Source organism: Emydura macquarii, unplaced genomic scaffold, assembly GCF_026122565.2.
Source record: "Emydura macquarii macquarii isolate MOO-44397 ecotype Brisbane River unplaced genomic scaffold, CSIRO-AGI_Emac_v2 contig_3108, whole genome shotgun sequence".
Taxonomy (NCBI): Eukaryota; Metazoa; Chordata; order Testudines; family Chelidae; genus Emydura; species Emydura macquarii.
The window spans coordinates 1,808,582-1,827,987 of NW_027133245.1; the positions used below are offsets into that span (position 1 = coordinate 1,808,582).

General features: G+C 38.5%; 1 protein-coding gene across 1 annotated transcript in view; it reads right to left on the bottom strand.

Moving 5' to 3' along the window:
- The window catches only part of DLC1 (DLC1 Rho GTPase activating protein), a 413,813-nt gene that overhangs the window by 225,023 nt on the left and 169,384 nt on the right, over positions 1-19,406 (bottom strand). Inside the window, exons 3-4 of the mRNA XM_067530650.1 lie at positions 17,531-17,680; positions 12,401-12,541 (exon numbers count right to left, since the gene is read on the bottom strand). Of these exons, the coding sequence (XP_067386751.1) occupies positions 12,401-12,541; positions 17,531-17,680 (291 nt within the window). The remainder of the gene's footprint in view (positions 1-12,400; positions 12,542-17,530; positions 17,681-19,406) is intronic.

Sequence of the window (19,406 nt, forward strand, 5' to 3'; positions counted from 1 at the left end):
CAAGTGAGAGAGGGAGACAAACTAACTTCACTACTTCATGCAGTGCAAACTGGTGAACAAATCTTAAAGCAGGAAAAGGCAGCTTAAAGAAGACTGAATAGATCATCTCTGCTCCTCAAAGACATCTGAAGCTTGGGCTTTTGTTATTGAGCTGTGGGGGTAGGTTTACATATCAGGAATACTGGTGTGGGCACCAGGCAGGAGCGACCCATATCCCCATTATGATTTATGCCAACGTTGAACTTCTTGGATGCCATGTAAGACCTTGATCTTGCAAACACTTATACATGTGTGTAACTTTTCTTACAACAGTAGCTCTGTTGATTTGAATAGACTTACTAATGTGCAAAAACATTTAACTATTTGCAAGATGGGACTGTAAGAGAAAACTGTTGACTGAGGAAAGTTATGGGATTGAAGTTAAAATTGTATACAGGTGATATATACTATAGGGAACTTGACTCTTCCCCTGCATCTGCTAACAATCATTGAACAATACAGTGGATTTTCTGGGTTTAAGTGAAATAAATCAGCCTGAAGTATTTTTAATGCATGCTGTATAGGAGAAGATTGGGTAAATTTAATTTAGTGTTGTTCTAAGGAGAGATCACCGATTCTAGGGTTTATATTTGTCAAATCCAGATATAAGACCAGACCAATAAATATGAGGATCATTAGTGAGGAAATAAAGGGCTTAATTCACCAGTACGCCAAATGGCAAGTCTGCCTGGAATGGAAAAGCAGCAGTACAAACCATCAGATACCTCTGCCTTGCCAGGAGCCCTGGAACTGGCTGGTGCAGTCCCATATGTGGGTGTGGATGGCATGAGACAAGGCATGGCCAGATCAGTAAGAAGACGTGGTGGTTCAATGCCTCTCTCTATGGAGCCCGGTTGCCATCCCCCAGTTGAGTCCCTGAAAGTAGGTGGCAAAAATAATTCCCTTCTGGTGCAGCAGGATGCAAACTGCAACCCCACTGCACCCGTATGAGTGAATCTGAAGTTTTTTGAACTCTTTTTCCAACCTGATAGGATGTAGAAATAACCAAAAAAGTAGCTCCTAAATTAACATATTTAAGCACGCTCTTTTTGTAGATAAGACAAACAAATCTCTCTCATGCTATTTCTAATCCACCCACTACTGTAGTATCTGAACACCATAAACATTCGATTAATGCAGAAGTTAATTTTAATTTTACTTGTGAGGCAAAAGAGGGATCCAGTTTGCCATCTCTAAACACTGGAGGTCTGAATAGAGTGCAAAATGCAAACAATCCTGGTTTTGACTTTGCCAAACAAAACTCTACTGATGAGATTTTGCAATACCCAGCTATCTCTCTCCTCTCCCGCCCCCCACTTTTACCCATCTCCAAGAAATAAACAACATGTCAAAATATAGCCGGAGACAATTCTTGTTCCCTCTTTCTGGAGCCACAGAACTCTGCCTACAGCAGATGTGATGCACATAAATCCATATTTATCCCTAATTTAAGTATTTGCACCCTGAAATATGAACATTTTGGCCTCGGTTTATTTTATTATTTGAACTGATTGGCATCATTTTGAAATTTGTCTGCAAACCAGCATATATGGTTTGGGAGATTAAAAAGAAAGCAAAGTACAGTGATTTCTATTGTGAAACTACACCAGCAATGTGTCAATAAAACCCTCTTTATTGTACATCAGATACATGAGAACACTCATTCTCTGGAGCTGGAAATATGATTTCTGTAATATGGCAATGGAATTAATTATTATACAAATGGAATCTTGTCTCACATGACTATAAAATGCTATCTCTGAATTCCATGTACGCAACTTTCAGCTGCAGGTATTCAATTTAGGATCATTTGGAGACTGAGTCCATAAAGAGCATAATGCTTCTCTCTTTACTAATGGAAGTAATCCTATTTAGGACTAATTGGACATTTTTCATTAATATTTTAACAACTTTTTTTCCGTTTCTCATTGAAATGACATTCCAATGGAAAATTTACATGTACCATAGTCTCCATATAATTAATGGGAATATTTGAGAGTAAAACAAGCAGGACTAGAATCACAGTACAATGCTATAAATCTGACTTTAAAATGGTGTGCTCAGTACAAATTTCTGAGAGTAAAGTTAATTGGGTTTTTTTCAGACCATCTCTTACCAGTGTCAATGCCTTTCATGATTCAAGCAGTAGATGGCAGCATTCAGTGAACAAATGAACTGAACACATAATCAGACTTAAAAGTGCAATTAAAAGTCAATTGTTACTACTAAAGTCTTAAAGCTTTCTTTTATTTTTCTAAAATAATTTTAATGTGGTACCAAACTGATATCCTGTTGGAAGGCAGTTTTAAACTATCAGCTCTATTTACTGTTTCTGTGGATCACTAACATTTGTGATATGAGCAAGAAAACATTTAAAAATTGTATATACACAAGTCATATAATATAGTTTGAAAGAAAAATGAAAAACATATAAACATATCCATATGTTTATAAGCACACATCCATCTTAGATAAGAGTGGGTCTCTGAAAGGGAACAGGAGCTGCTGCATACTCAGCACTTTGAAAACCAGGCTACTTATTTGAGCGGATTACTTATTTGGGTACCAAAATATAGTCTTAAAAACATACTTTTAGGCATTCATTTTGTACAGTCTTGTTCTGTGTATCCTATAGGCCATATAGGACCTATAGTTTATAGCAAACATTCTATTGCCCTGTCGATTTTCACAAATACCTGTGTCTGTTTTCCAGTAGCTGAAAGCTTCTGAGTCATGTACTATCCTTGAGCAGTGTAGAAGTCTCAGATGTCAAATTTGGGTTGGGGTTTTTTATCCTCATTTCAGCAGCAGTTTATTTTTCTCTTGCATTAGAATGAGCTCAGCTAACATATATTTGGGGATTTCATAGATTTGTTTTAAATTACATACTTTTGAAAGAAGCAGATTACACAGAATTAAGGCAGCAGTGTATTAGGAGCATTTTTCCCCCATCAGCTTTAAAAAATTGCATTTAGAAAACCTGATGAATTAATACACAAAGTTGTATTCAAACAAATACCAGGGCACAAATTCCTTTTGGGAACTAAGGTAAAAAATCAAAAGAAATGGTTTCAGGAGAGATACACACAAGAAGCACATGACTGTTTTCAGTAGTGCATTACTACATGATTGACAGCTATTATGACATAGTAAATGGACATGGTAGGTGACTGATATATTGAAACAGGACAGCTGACATGGAAATATGGCCAAATTAAAATTCATTTCAACACTCAGGCCATGTCTCCCCCGCTCCCCTCCCTTTCAAGATAACCTTCTTGTGTGGAAATGAAAGATGGTAGAAATTCCAGTCCGCCTGGGCCAAATCCTGAAGTCCCTCCCCACTTTTAATAAGTTAAAACTCATTCAATATTAAAGGGTCCATACTTTTCAGTCAGGTAACAAATAAGATAATAAGCATTTCTCTTCTGATCATCCACCATTTTTAGTCAATGAGAGCTCTGTCTGAGTGAGTACTGAGTAAACCGTAAATAAAACTTCAGGAATTTACCCAATTCTATTTTTTACCCAATTCTATTTACCCAATTTCTATTATAATAATAGAAAAACTATACTGGAATGCATTTTAATACATTTACTATTTATTGCAGCATTTATACCATGTTCACCACCCTGGTAGTATCAGATTTGGAATGAATAATGGTATGATTTCAGAGTGACGTAAATCCTACAGGCACAGCTCACAGTAAGAGATTTGCCTGCAGACTTTTCAACCATGTGTTCTGTGTGATTGTGCACTCCTGACATTTCAGTTTTTTAAAACATTTAATACAGTGGGGCATGCAAAAATTTCAAGCTATTTCTCTCTCTCTAACTCCCCTTGTGAATTTTTGACCCTTAAAAATGGTGACATGATAAGGGATATGGTTCAGTAAGCTGTTCAAATGGTATAATAATTTAGTGATACTGTGAAATATATATACTCTTTTCTCCTGTTCTTGATTGTTAGTTTTTAGAAAAAAGATTGGCAAGATTGCAAAAATGCAAAATAAAAACAAAGAGACAGTGACTTCTTAAAACAGTTGTTCGATGCTTAAATGCACCTTGGAATTTGGTTCTAAGCTACCGAGAATTGATAGCACAACTGAAAGCTGTTCATCAAGTACAAATATTTCCCTAGTTAGGAAAGGATTGGACTTCCTTGGACTTAGCAGAATCATTTAAACTCCTTTTCCTGATATGGAAAGAGTGACAAGCAGCATAATAGTGAAGTCTGTTCTTACAATATACATATCTCTTGGATGCTTATTTTTCATGAAACAAGCGTAAATTTCTTGACAGTTCATGAATTAAGATCTACAAATGTTTAATGTTTAAATAACGAGAATCCTGTAGCACCTTAAAGACTAACAAATTTCTGCAGGCATAAGCTTTCGTGGGCTGCAACCCACTTCGTCAGATGCATGAAATGGAAATCACAGATAAGAGGTGTATATACACATCCAAGGGTAAGAAACAACAATGGGGAGGGAAAGTGCTAACAAAGTCAGTTCAGTTAGAGTAGATGAGGCCTATTCAAGACCGTTGATTAGAGGGTGAGAATGTGTGAACAGTGACAATTACTTCTTGTAATGAGATAACCATTCCAAGTCCCTATTCAGACCCAGTCTGATTGTGTCAAGTTTGCATAAGAGTTCCAGCTCTGCAGTTTATTTATAAAAATGTCTCATTGAATAGGTTTTTGAGCTTTCATTATCTGTTTTATGAATTTTTATGCTTACTGATAGCTGAAAGCCAGTGCTGTCAAATGTGTGTAATTTGCAGAGTCATGTGTGTAAAAAAAGCCAAAAATGGCTTAGAACTTAAAAATTGGATGGTAATAGATCATGAACCCCAGTGATGATTGAACCTGATGATATTCTAAACAAAAAGAGCTCTCAGCCATACTTGCTGCAGTTCCACTGTTTCACACTGACTCAACAGATATTCTAGGCTTCAGAGTGATGTTTGGGGGTATGACAGGGCATACCTATTGTACTCCTGCCTCTTCCACAAACACAAACCTCTCTGAGCCCTTCTTCATTGTAAACACCTGCATGTATTTTATATACATTGTCTCAGTCCCTCCACCTATCCGTATCAAGGCATCCCCTCCTTTGCACTGTTTCCCAAGCTTTCTGGCCCCTTCTTCTGGGATAGAGGGGTTGAGGGGTCTCTACTCAGAAAAATCTTTCTTTCAGGTTCTCCTAGGCTGCTATCCTTCTCCCTGTCTCTCCCCCCATTCCTTCTTGAGCACTTCCTTCCTGTGTTCTTTGCCTGTTAATGGGCTAATTAGCTCATTATCTTCCTACCCCCATTCTGGCCTAGTAATCAGCCATCACTCTGAACAGTCAGGTCTTCTCTGACGGAACCTAACTGGTGCTAATAGGGACGGGAGTGCCGGCTCACGCTCCATCTCTCAGAACTCTGTCACAGGGGACTAGTGGGGTCTTGATTTCAGTTGGGCTTTTGACACAGTCCCACATGACATGCTCATAAGCAAACTAGGGAAATGTGGTCTAGATGCAAGCACTATAAAGTGGGTGCATAACCGATTGAAAGACTGTATTCAAAGAGTAGTTATCAATTGTTCACTGCCAAACCAGGAAGAAGTATCTAGTGGAGTCCCACAGGAGTCAGTCCTGGGTCCAGTATTATTAAATATTTTCATTACAATGGAGTAGAGCAGTGGTTCTCTCAACCTTTTTACCATTGTGGCTTTTTACCATATGAAGCTCTTGATGTGTTATGTGGGTCACATCCACACAATATATACGCTACCTGTATGGCCCTGAGGATGTCACATGGGCCACAACTGTGTGTTGATTGGGCCGCAAGGACTGAGAACCACTGGAGTAGAGAGTATGCTTATAAAATTTATGGATGACACCAGGCTGGGAGGAGTTGCAAGTACTTTCAAGGACAGGATTAGAATTCAAAATAACTTTGACATATTGGAGAATGGGTCTGAAATCAAGATGACATTGAATAAAGAGAAGTGCAAAGTACTAATACATTTAGGAGGGAAAAATCAAATGCACATATACAAAGTGGAGAACAATTGGCTAGATAGTAGTACTGCTCAAAATGATCTGGGGGTTTATAATAGATCACAAATTGAATATAAGTAAATAATATGATGCAGTTGCAAAAAAGGTTAATACTCTTGGGTGTATTAACAGGAGTGTTGTACATAAGACATGGGAGGTAGCTGCCCGCTCTACTTCGGCACTGGTGAGGCCTCAACTGGAGTATCATGTCCATTTCTGAGCACCATGTTTTAGGAAAGATGTGGACAAATTGGAAACAGTCCAGAGGATAGCAACAAAAATGATGAAAGGTTTAGGAAAACCTGACCTATGACGAAAGGTTAAAAAATCTGGGCACATTTAATCTTGAGAAAAAAAGACTGAGGGGGGACCTGATCATAGTTGTAAAACATTTTATGGGCTGTTATAAAGAGCCCAGTGATCAATTGTTCGCCATACCCACTGAAGGTAGAACAAGAAGTAATGGGCTTAGTCTGCAGCAAGAGAGATTTAGGTTAGATGTTAGGAAAAATATTTCCAACTCTAAGGATCGGTAAGCACTGGACTAGGCTTTCAAGGGAGGTTGTGGAATCCCTGTCATTCTAGGTTTTTAAGAACAGGGATGGTCTAAGTTTACTTGGCCTTGCCTCAGCACAGGGGAATGACCTCTCGAGGTCCCTTACAATCATACATTTCGATGATTCGATGGTAGTGTGGGTGGTCGTGTTGATTTGTCATGTGGGTTGCATTGTGCTGAGAGAATTGTGTGGACTTGTGTGGATGGCAAATGAGAGGTGTATGCTGTGGTAAGGGGCTTTGTGTGTTTGGGTTTATTGCTGTTTGTGTTATGTGGGTGGTTGTGTTGATTATTGCGAGTTTGTTCTGGGAGATTTGTGTTAATTTGCACAGGTGAATTTGAGCATATAAATTTGGCAGTTGGGCCTAGTAATCCATCATCTGTGCAATCTCCCTCACACAATGAAACTGTATCTTGGAAATTAGCTGTAAAATCAGGGTGGCGATTGAGTTACTTCTGATATCACAATGGTCTAGGACTCTTGGCAAGGCATAGGCACATCTAACTCTAGCTGTACTCCGCATGGATGTAATTTGGAAAGACATAATGGCTGATAATTTAAAAAGTGGATGGTAACAGACTGCAAAACCCGGATGATTCAACCTGGTGATATTTTGAACAAAAAGAGCTCTCCTCAGCCATGCTTCTAGCTGCTTCCATCACTACACATTGACTCAGACATTTCAGGTTTCAGAGTGACATTTCTAGAATCTTATAATATAGACTAATAAAGAGCTCATAAATTCTTCATCCAGATAACACAGGCTTAGGCCCTGATCCTGAAGGAGATCTGTGCAGTAGACCCATGTTCTTTGTGGGAACCCCCCTGAAGTCCGTATGGATCTCATTGTGGGAATGGTCACAAAGAATGCACTGGGTCATTTAATTGTTACAGGCAAGGTTGGGTGGTTAAAGTTACTTTGAAAAATGAATGTACTGTAAATTAGTGATTACTGTACCTCTGGAAAGCAATCTGCTCCAAGGTATTGCATGATTACAGAATGATGTGTGTTTTCCATTTGGAACCATCAATGTGAATGTGACTATTTGTCGCAACACAGTAGCACAAACTTTAGTTATTGCTAGTTATTATTTAGTTATTGTCACTAGGACTACCTCCTACCCCATATTATCAGTTCTCAGTGCAAGTCTGACAATGTTATCCCTGCTTCTTCATGCTAGATTATCAAGGAAGGAGTACTTTATACACCGAGATGGACAATTCAATCAATCTTCTTTAAAATCGATTATTGATATTTAAGGGAAACCTGTTCTTCTAAACTTTTTAAAGGTTATTCACTTTTGTTTGTTATTAGCAGATTACAGAGTTGAATAAATTAAAATCTACAAATAAAAGCAAATAAAAGCCTCATTAAACATAGATATAAATAATCACTTTAAAATCTTTTTTTAAAGCCTGAATTGTGCAAAGTTAAGATCTAAGTTCCCACCATGATATATAAGGTGCACTGATCCCTGACATCACAGTGCTATAGTCACTCTAGCATGGAGGGGCAAGAATATTCCTATAATGACAGCATTCTGATTTAAGTACCATTATTCTACTTGTTCTCTTTCAAGTCATCTAGTCTGAAATATAAGACTGTAATTAAAGCAGGACAGAAACAACTTCACCCAACATAGCAACTTCCCATTTAATCAGGAATGGTCAGTAATGACAAATGGACATGGGATAAAATCTCAAACAGATGGTGTATATAGCCCTACCTTGGACAGAATGTATCTACCTCTGACAGGCCACTGAGGGTTCCATCTCTTACATTTTGATAACATTTGTAGAGCTTGCCATGCCAATAACTTATTATTTATTTCAATGAAATGCATCAGTCACTTAAATTGTAATATTTCACACACACAAACACACTCACGCACATACACACACACACTTTATAAAATATGCTATATCTTACTTATCTTAATAGAAGTTGCACAGTTTATGTATTAGTCCAGGGCAGCCTATATAGTGAGGCTAAAGGAAGAAAGAGATTTTTAGTTTTTCAGTTACTGATTTTGAAAAGATGATGTTTAGCACCACAGCCAGTGGAAGCATTTATGTCTAATACTTACTTCATAAGGAACTGACCATGAAAAGTAAAACGATTGTCTTTTTCCATAGGTCAGTAGATAAGTCAACCACTACCACTAGGAAATAAAACTAACAGACCAATTTCTGCTTTCAGGTACTCTGTCATAATAAAGTAGATGTAGCCCAAATACTTGTTATGGGCTTTAGTCTGTTGTAAGTACTTATATGGCCCCCAGTGCCAAAGTATCTGAGCACCTCACAATCTCTAATGCATTTTTTCCTCACAACATTTTAAAGATTGGGCACTAAGGCACAGAGAGGCTAAGTGACTTGCCCAAGGTCACACAGGACATCTGTGGCAGAGCAGAGACTTGTCTCTAAGTTCTAGGCTAGTACCACAGCCATCAGATCATCCTTTCTCTCCTTATTCTCCCTATGATGCATTGCTTTAAATATACAGCCTGCTCTTGGTGAAGTCAGTGCAGTGAATGCATCTAAGAGCAGAATCTGTTTCTTATCAAAGAGTGACCATAAAATCTGATGTGGTTGATCAACTCTCAGGTCTCTAGTTCTAATATTTTAGTAGTTTTATATGCTTTTAATATGTACCATGGTTATATATGCTGACTTCCTCATTTTAGAGACATAGCAAGCTGTTAATAGAGTTAAATGTCTAGCTATATTTTATGTTTTATAAACCAACATAAAATGTATATGTGCTATTTTTAGCCATTCCTTCAGATTCCTACTAAGTGTAGCCATACTTTGTTGTTCATACATTGTTAGTAAATAGCAGTCCCCACTAAAAATAAACACCTGAAATCCTTAAGGCATTACAATAGTAGTGCTACAAAAGGAAATAAAATCCTTTTAAATAGTCTCTTTAAAAAGAGTTCACTAAGTTTCCACAGCAGGAAATAAGATATAAAATAAAGCTATTCTCAGCCAGCTACCTTAACAAAACAAACTATGACAACATTCACTTCCATAGATAGAATAGCACAGCATGAGCGATTTCACCAGTGATTTCAGAGGGGAGACCATCTGCACATAGACATCCCTGGTGACTATTCTGGGAAGGTTCAACCAGCTGGTGTTGGATACATATTTGTTAGATACCAAATGCCAGATTGTTTCTGTGGGCCATGTACACTTGCCTCTAACTGATTTCTGTGAAGTATGGGGTGGGGCATGTCAGCTAAGCATCTTGATAACAGCATCTAGTGGTGGATAACCCTTTCGGTGTGTTTAGATATTAGACTAACATTGGGGCCAGAGGAAAGTGAGGCTAAGAGGCAGGGGATTTTTCCTTCCAGGGGATTCAAAGAAAGCAGATGTTTAGGAACCAATGGCTGCAGGATGAGGGACAAACCTCTTTACATGAGCTGACACTTAGTGCAACAGTGTGCATCAACACCATGCTGGCTGGCTATTAGGGTGCCAGCTAACTTGTCTTGAAGGTGTAAGACCAATAGTGAGAGTACACCTGGTAGAGGTTGGCGCTGTTCCTCTTTGGGGGTTGTACTTCCTTCTATGTGGCAGGGCTGGGAGAAAATAACCTGCTACTGGATCCATTGTCTATTTATCTACTCTATCATCATATTATCTGAGAGTTCTTGATGTGATTACATTAACTAATCTTCCCAGAAAAAACCTCTACCCTAAGATGAGACGCAGTATGCAAAGTTTCATGAAGAGGGATTTCATTTAGGGAAACTGAGGGGAGGTTTGAAAATTGAGTTTAATAAAATTCAGTCTAGATTCAGTCTTACCTATGGAGTGACTGCTGCAGCTCTATCGATCTATATAAAGTATACACCTCTATATACATTGTGTGTTAAAATATTTAAAATTATTCCATAGCAAAGGAAAAACAGAACTGTTGTAAAAAGTACACATTGAAAAAGTACATCATAGAAAAAGAAATACTCAGATATGACCAGCATTATCACAGAGCTAAAGTCAAAGAAAAAATGCTTTTAAATGGGGAATGAACATTTCACCATGCCTAGCTCCAGTGATGTGTATCTCATAGCACCACTGCTGATTAGAAAGTCAGCTGTTCAAAGACCCTACATATTAGTAGTGAAACCTAAATGAAAAATCTGTATTACCTTTGAGAATCTTTGCTACTTGCTTTTCTCAACGGGGGGATGGCGATATGGGACATTCAGACTGCATCCTCCAACAATTGTACTGTGCTCGAGAGCATAAACTGTGCTTTATGCAATTATTGACAAAGTGCAGAGCTCTTTATTTGCTGTAGTTATGCACTGGTTCAAATGATTAATTACACAGGAATTTATTTTTACACAAGCACAGAATCCTAAATCTACATAAATGTTTACTGGAACCTTCATAACTGCAGCAATGAAGAGCCATCAGTTATGTTGCTGTTACAATGCAATGTACAATGATATACTTATTTTTACACACACAAGTTTGCTGTTTCGTACCATGCTCACTTTTTGTTTCTAGATTTGGCACAGGTTCTCTGCCAGCCCAATTACCTTTGGGTGTAGCAGTGGGTGGATCTGTCACAGAGTTGGTTAAAACTCCCAGATTCTCTGGTTGGGGTTCTGTGCCAGCCTTGACAGAGTTTAGAGAAGCCTAGATTTCTCTGGTTGATGAAGTGAGGATTTACCTGGCAGAAGAATCTGAAGTGGGAAAAGCAGAAGAAGCTGGTGTCTTGCTTTGGAGTTTCTGGGGCACACACGCTTTCTTGTGGGGGGAACCGCAATAGCACCCAAAGGTGAAAAGAAAGGTCCCAACTGGGGGGGGGGGGGGCCCTTATCCACCTCCCCTCATGTAAAGGAAGGTCTGTGCCTTCAGCAGATCTGGAGAGGAAGACGACCTCTCAATCCTACCATCTCGTCCTCCCTTTTCAGGAGAAAGTCAAATAATATCTAACATGGAATTTGCACAAAAAATCTCTCTTCTGAAATGTCAGTCATCTAAAATTACAGGAAACTGCAGCAGGTATCTGAGAATAGTCAAGGTACCCTCCCCTTAGAATCTCCCATTTCTGCATGTTTATGCATCAGTACAAATTCTTTGTCTAGGTAGAAATGGGGACAGGAAGCACTAAGGATTGCTTTGCGAACTGCACACACAGACAAAACCATTTCACATAATTTTGTTCTCTGTGGGTCCCCCTCATTCGTTCTGCTTGCTAACATCCTGTCACCACAGGGTGACGTAATATAGCATCACCACATAATGTTGTGACCTGGAATGATAGCTACCCAAATCAGCGGGCTCCTTTGCCCATCTTAATCTTCTTCAAACACTATGTAAACTTATGCTATCTCAGCCTGAATCCCCCAGACAGATGTTCAAAGTCATTCTTACAGCTGCAGTAAATCTTATCTTCCAAAGTCAAACATTGTGTCTACATTATAGTCTGTCTTTTTAACATGAAAACCAATTTGTAACAATTATCAGCACCTAGTCCTGGATTAAATGCCAAAACTCTAGTTTTTCTAAGGACTCTACACCTTAACATGCCTTTTGAGCACATCCTACATTTTAGGAAACGTGATAAGGGAGACCTATGACAACTTCAAAGCTTTCAATACATTGTTTAGGGACTGTATACTGGTCTACAGTCTGTATAGCATGTGGCACATCAAAGTATCTTGCTTTCATTCTCTCAATTCTGTCCCATAATTAGGACAGATGTTAAGATTAGCATCATTCTAAACTCACCCCAGTCTTTGGTTTAGCTCCAGCACCAGCCATTAGACATGGAGATGTTAGGTCAGCAGCATGGATATTAGGAGACAAGTGTGTTTGGGTGTGACCTACTGGAGCAACATCCACTCCACTTTCAGAGCCAGATTCCAAATCCTGTCAAAAATGGTACAAATCTCTTTAGTTGATGTGAATATGGAATTGTTTAATGCAGGTTACTATGTTATTTAAATGTCTGTATTTCACTAAATAACAAAGTGTTTCTTTAGGCACATCCAAATAGAATATATTTTTAATTATGTAAAATAACATCAAACAGCAAACATCCCCTTGTTCTCTCTCCTCCCTTACATGCACACTCTTTTGTTTTCCTTCTTCGTAGCTGCCTTTCTGAAATTATAAATCACCACTAACATCAAAGCTATAATTCCCCTAAATGGGAAGTGTAGAGTTAAAAAAAAAAATCAGCTAAGAGTTGCAGAAGTCTGGCATTATTCTATGATGTTCAGTGTTTCCTGTGTGACTTGGATTTTGTGCCCACCTTCTTTCTCTGGAAGCATTTGTAAGCTCAGCGAACATCTGTAAATTATTACACAGCTGAGGTGACATCATCATTTAGCAGTTCGCACAATTCAAAGGTGAAGCTTTTTGCTATTTTGGAATTAAATTAGTATGGGATGCACTTGCCAAATGTAATCTTTAGTTAAAGTGCCTTCACTTTTTAGGCCGAAGGTTATATTCACATTATAAGAACGTAACAAAAATAATGTATTTTATTATAGAGGAAATAAACACATCTTTTAAAAAATAGCATATAACAGCTAGTTGAGACAATGTAGAAATGAAAATTGCTTTGGAAACAAGGTTTTTTCAATACCACTTTGCACTAAGCTCAATTACTATACTCACAGACACCAAAGTTTTTAGAAAATCAGTGATCACATGTAAATGGTACAGCATCAGAATAATGCTAATAATCTGGTACTTCATATTTTGACGCATACTGTCACCTTCTAAAGGCTCAGCTCCTGCTTTTCACTCTGAAAGCAAGCATCATCACTGATCATCCTGTAAAATTAGTTGCTGTTCTTCTACACACACATGCAGGTGAGTCAATTCGATAGCTATGATTGAGTGCATCTAAGTGCAGGATCAAGCTTTCAGTCATCTGTGACAAAGGATCTGCACCATGTTATGCTGTATTATGGTGTATAGAGTACACGTGTTTCAGATTCACAGCAGTTTTCCATGCCCCCTTCCTGGACACCATTTTCAGCTCACCCTCCCAAGAACCATCACCAATCTATTCTCTTTTCATCCTTGTTCCAGGGCTCCACCCTCTAGGTCATCCACCTGAGATTTCCCAGAATCACTTCTTTCCCATTCCACTTCTCCAGTAGCCCCAAGTCATATCTCCTGTGAGAAGGCTCCCCACTTGTGAGTCCTACCCTGTTCGGGGAACTTCCCTCCAGGACCACCTCTTGTTCCTGGACTCAGCTTCCCTCAGACCTCCACTCAGGCCTGCTGCATAAGGGCTTCCCACAGTGTTCCACTCACCATGCCTTCCTGTCTGTGAAATCCAGCCTCCTTTATTAACTGTCTTGTTCTGGGCTCAGCTTCTCTGTATCAGGCTGGTTCTTTCCCTTGTTCCTAGGGGCCTCTGCACAAGCCCTGTTGTAACTCAGTCGGGATTCCCCAACTCTGACCAGTCCTCACAGCAACCTCCTTCACTTTTTGTTCTTCCCAATGTCTCTCTGTTTCAGATGTCCTCTGCTACTCCTGTTTCTTCTCCCAGGGCCTCTCCTTTCCTCCTCAGGAAACTCTCCCAGGCAGCTCTCACCTGCCACGTTTCTCCTGACTCCCCCATTTTCTCAGCCTCTTTCAATTTATATGGCTGAGATGTCTTCTCTTAAACCCAGTTGGGAAGGAGCTGATGAGTCATAGGTTCACTGGACCCAGTACCCTCTTAAAGGGGCCAGTCATCCTGTGACAATATTGTATGCATTCTGGGTTTCATATCTATCATTGCATAATTATTTCCAGGTACAAGCAGGTGCACTGCTAGGCTTCTAGAGAGCTTGTTACAAGGCAATACCTTGTATGAGCACAGTTAGCCACCTCTGACAAGCTCATTAAGTGCTTCCACTGCCTCATGTTCTTTTCTTGGCTAGCAGAAATATACCATGTAGCCATTCTGTGCTTTTTACATGCTGCCTTCCAACAGGCTCCCCACAACTGACAGAGTGAATCATTATCAAGTGGTAGAATGCAAAGCAGGATGATAGATATTATGGCTATGTCATTATCATATCATATATTAAACCCATTATAATGAGATCCCCTCCGAACTGTGGAACATTAAGGGCCAGATTCTCCTCTGTGATATGCACGTTCCAGTCTAAAGGAAATCAGTGAAAGTTACACATGTGATATCTAAGCATACAAGTTGTCTCTCAAAGATTAAAATAAAGCAGTTTTAAAAGATTATGAAGATAAGAAGCAACATTGGCCTTAAACAGTTATATTATTCTAGTCGACAACTTAGTTTTATATTAACTTTTACTTCAGGAACTCTTCTTTCCACTTATTGCACAGATTTTTGCTAATTTTTTTGTTTAGTAATGGTAGTTTACTATATTTTTTTTCTTACGGCCAACATTTATTTTCCTTCAACTAATAGATATAACCCTGCTTCATAACTTTGTTTGAGTTCCGTTCCTAAGGCAATTCAAGAAAGATGTTGCTAAATTGGAGAGGGTTCAGAGAAGAGCCACGAGAATGATTAAAGGATTAGAAAACATGCATTATAATGACAGACTGAAAGAATTCAATCTATCTAGTTTATCAAAGAGAGAGTTATGGGGTGACTTGGTTATAGGCTACAAGCATCTGCATGAGGAGCATATATTTAATAGTGGGCTCTTCAATCCAGCAGATAAAGGTATAACATTATCCCAGGGCTGGAAGTTGAAGCTAGACAAATTTAAACTGGAAATAAGGTGTACATTTTTAACAATGAAGGTAATTAATCACTGGAACAATTTATCAAAGGTCATAGTGGATTCCTCCTCACTGACAATTTTTAAATCTAGATTGGATTTGAAATACATGCTCTAGGAATTATATTGGGGAAGTTCAATGGCCTGTGTTATACAGGAGGTCATACTAGATGATCGCAATGATGCCTTCTGGTCTTGAAATCTATGAATCTATATTGTCAAGGCAACAAATTTACTTTTATCTGAAAATAATTAAACATTTTTTTCTGTTTTCAGAGTACTCTAGATAACATTTCTTAATTTCCATCCCTCATCTTTTGCCTTCTAAGCAACCACACTGATTTTATGGTGAACAGGCAGCTCGCCCAGAGTTAAATTTTCAACCAGCTGCCATTATAAAGTCCTAATAGACCCCACTGTAACTTTGGCCCAGAATTCCCAGACTAAATCTGAAAGCAAAGGAGGAAAGTTTATGCAGTTTGCAGAATACACACCACATTTTATTCAATTACAACTAATTAAAATTACCTTGATTTGGACTTTTATTTCTGTCTCCTTTTAGTTCAAAAATTAATGTCACTTCACTTTTACATACAGTTAAAACTCCTTGAAAATTCATGAGCCAGCTATATTTAAAGGGAATAGAGTGTAATCAAGCACATTTTTTTTGATAGTTTGGGGTCCTATTTCTGCACTCACTAATTTCAATAGGAGTTAAAGATTTAACTTTGATTCCACTATTGTCAATGGGATTTTCTGACAGTATCTGCATGGGAGTGGGATTGGGCACTATGTATTCATGTGCTGCTTAAATCCCACTTCCCTATGGTTTAAGTGGGATTTGAATGGGTGCATAAACTTTGGACAGATCCTCTGCACAGGGATGAATTGCACCTTTGAGCATAAGTGAATTTGAGAGTACATTCTATGCAATTTGAAGATTTGAGTGCAATGTAAGTTCAACAAGAGGAATAAAATTAAAAACAACATCAGGAGACATGTAACAACCTGTCAAAATCTTCAAAATCCTCTCACTCAAACTGAAAACATCTCTTTTAAAGATTTCAGAGATATACAGTAGCTATGTTGTTTTGTGTTGTAGTTTCCCTTTCAGTTTGCATTTGGTTTCTTCTAAGAATGAGTTAAAAAAATCCTCAGTTGAGTATCTCAATAAGCATTATTATTATTTTAAATAGTGAACATTTTGGCAGCTCCTACTGAGAGAGAAGCAAATATTTATTAATTTGGGGTATTTCAACACCTCTATGTTTTAAGTAACTGTAATCTGCTATTTCTTTGAATAAGTAACAGAATGCGAACATTATTGTATTATATTATTAACTACATACTCTTCAACTGACCAAGGCGCTACGATTCAGATAAAAATGGAAAACCATTTTTCTCCTACAAATTACTAACTGTAATCCTCATTCCAAACACTGGAGAAAATGAACATGTTTCTTTAAGATTTATTATTTTTAATTGCAAAATAGCTGCAGCAGGGATGGTTAAGATTAGCAAAAAGCCTTCATTATAACATCCCAAACAAACCACCTGAAAAGGTAGTAGTGTTTGTCACATCTACTCGTTTAAACAAATCTTAAAATAACAATTTATCCATTAGTTAGTGAACTGCTCTATTCCTTTCAAATTGTCCTCTGCAAAGGACTCCTCCATATAAATACAAATTGTGAATTATGCCAGAATATTATTCTAACAGAAAACGATTTTATAAGTGGCCCACAAGTGGCTCCCTGCCCAAAAATTTCTGGACCCCACAACTGGGAACAAAACAGACTGTAACTAATGCACATTTTCAACTCGAGCTATTGCAAATCCAGTGGAATGTTCATATATTCACAGACTAACATTTCTGTGATTCTAACTCCACTCTAGTTTGTCTTAGCGATAAGAAGTAATAGAAACAGCCTGACACCTTTTGAATTTTGCTGTTCTCCCGTTCTTTTATCTGGGAAGTTTCCATAATTCTCCCACATATCAGCTCTCTTTTCACAGAAAAGTGCAATCTGTAAGTGAAAGGCTGATCAAAGTGATGAGAGAAAGAGCATGAGAGGAAGATGAATGAATCTATGAACCCAAATAAATCTAATTAGAATAAAAAGAAAGAATTAGCAAACAGGCTCACAGGTATATGCCTCCGTTTGTTCGTTGGGGTGCTGGATGGTGAAGAGCCTGTACTGAGAGCATTTTCAATATCCTGATCAAGCTGGTCCAGTTTCATAATTAGCAGCACCATGGAGTCCAATTGTGACCGATCTCGATCTTCTCTCATTTCCTGAGGAATAGAACATACAATTACCAAATCTGAAAGGGCACTTCATGGAATGAATAAAAAGCTCTCTGTTCCCTAATTTGACAAAAAGTCATTGAATAATAGGCAGCAAACTCTCATTTTTTGAAGGAAAAAAAAAATATTTTGTATCATCAATGGGCTGTTCACTCAGAAAAGGTTGACTTACTGCCAGTTAAGCATTTTATACACATATTTAATGTACATCTTGTATTGGAATGTGTGAGGAAAGAACATATACAATACTATTTGACATAAATGCACTGTGCGGATTTCTCCAATTCATGAGAGTAATCTCCCATTCAAAAGGGCTATATAAGCTTATCCTCCTTTTCCAACTCACTCCCCCCCAAGTTCATTAGTTTTATTTGAAGTAAGGTTATCTTTCCTCATGATGAACAAAGTAAAATATTTGTTTAATTTTGTTTAAATTTTTTAATATGTGATAGAAATGAGAAAAAAATCCCCAGAAAGCCATTTTTTCAGAGGGGGGTGTCTCTGAATACTGTCCCCTTTGACAGTGGCACCCATTAACGCTGCTGTACCTTGGGGACTTATCAATGCATTTAGAAATTCAATTGTTTGAAGAGTTTTTGTCTCGGCTGTAAAATCTTGCTGTACATGAAATCTCCCTGTCCTGTGATAAAATACAGGCTGTATTTATAGATGCCTGCACAGGGGACAGGAAACTCCATATGCTTCCCATCCCAGAGTATCTCACACATTCCCTTGTTGGGGGATGGAAAGAATAGAGTTATAATTCCTCCTTTAGAAGAAGCATAGAGTGTGATCCCCCAAACCAGCAGATTTTGATGATTAGCAGAGGCACAGACAAATGACACATAACCTCCATGCTTCCATACTTGCTTTGGATTGACAGGCATCTGAAGGCTGGATTAGGTCCTTAAAATTTTATGAAAAATATTAGCTGGATGATGCTCTAGGTAAAGGAGTTATGGCACTAAAACCCCTACAGCTCTTGGAAAGTGTGGCCTTTGTATTCTCAACTATTGGAGATGGAGACTAAATCAGTCAATGTTTTGTTGGGCGTTAGAGAAGCGGAAATACAAATCACCATCCCTGTAGAGTATTAACTAGCCAATGGGACAGCTGACTAAAACTTTCATAACAAAAGACAAAGCCAGGTGGACTTTGTCTTGTTTCAGTTTTCGTTACAGCTTAAAATTCTGGCCAGACTCACTGAAGGGTTCTCTGAGCCGTGGGAGTCTCCTGGAGAATGTGAAGAGAGTTAGAGTGAACTTGAACAGAGGTATAGCTTTAGTGGGAAGCCACCTGGCAAGCAGTGATATGGGTAGAATGTTACTATCTTTCAAGCTGAGAAGACAAAAAGTTTCATGTCAACGCTTGCAGCCCAAATCTCTGAGTTTCTGCATTCTAGTTGATGGTTCTGGACTTTGGTACATTAGAGGATAAATAGTGCTTCCAACCTCCATGGATGCAGAAAGCAGTGGAACGAGTGTGGCTTTGCTACACAGGGAAGCAAGGGGTCCTCTGCATACAGTGTGGCTCTATGAGGCAGCTCCATCATACTGTTGAATAGGTGATTGGGGTTGTGCATGACTGGTGGTGCTCTGACTAAGCTGATTTGCTAATCAACCCCCCACAACCTGAGGAGGGGAGCACAGCTGCCATAGAAACAGAGCCATTCCATGAGGCCCAGAAGATCCCCATGATTTTTTAAAAATATATT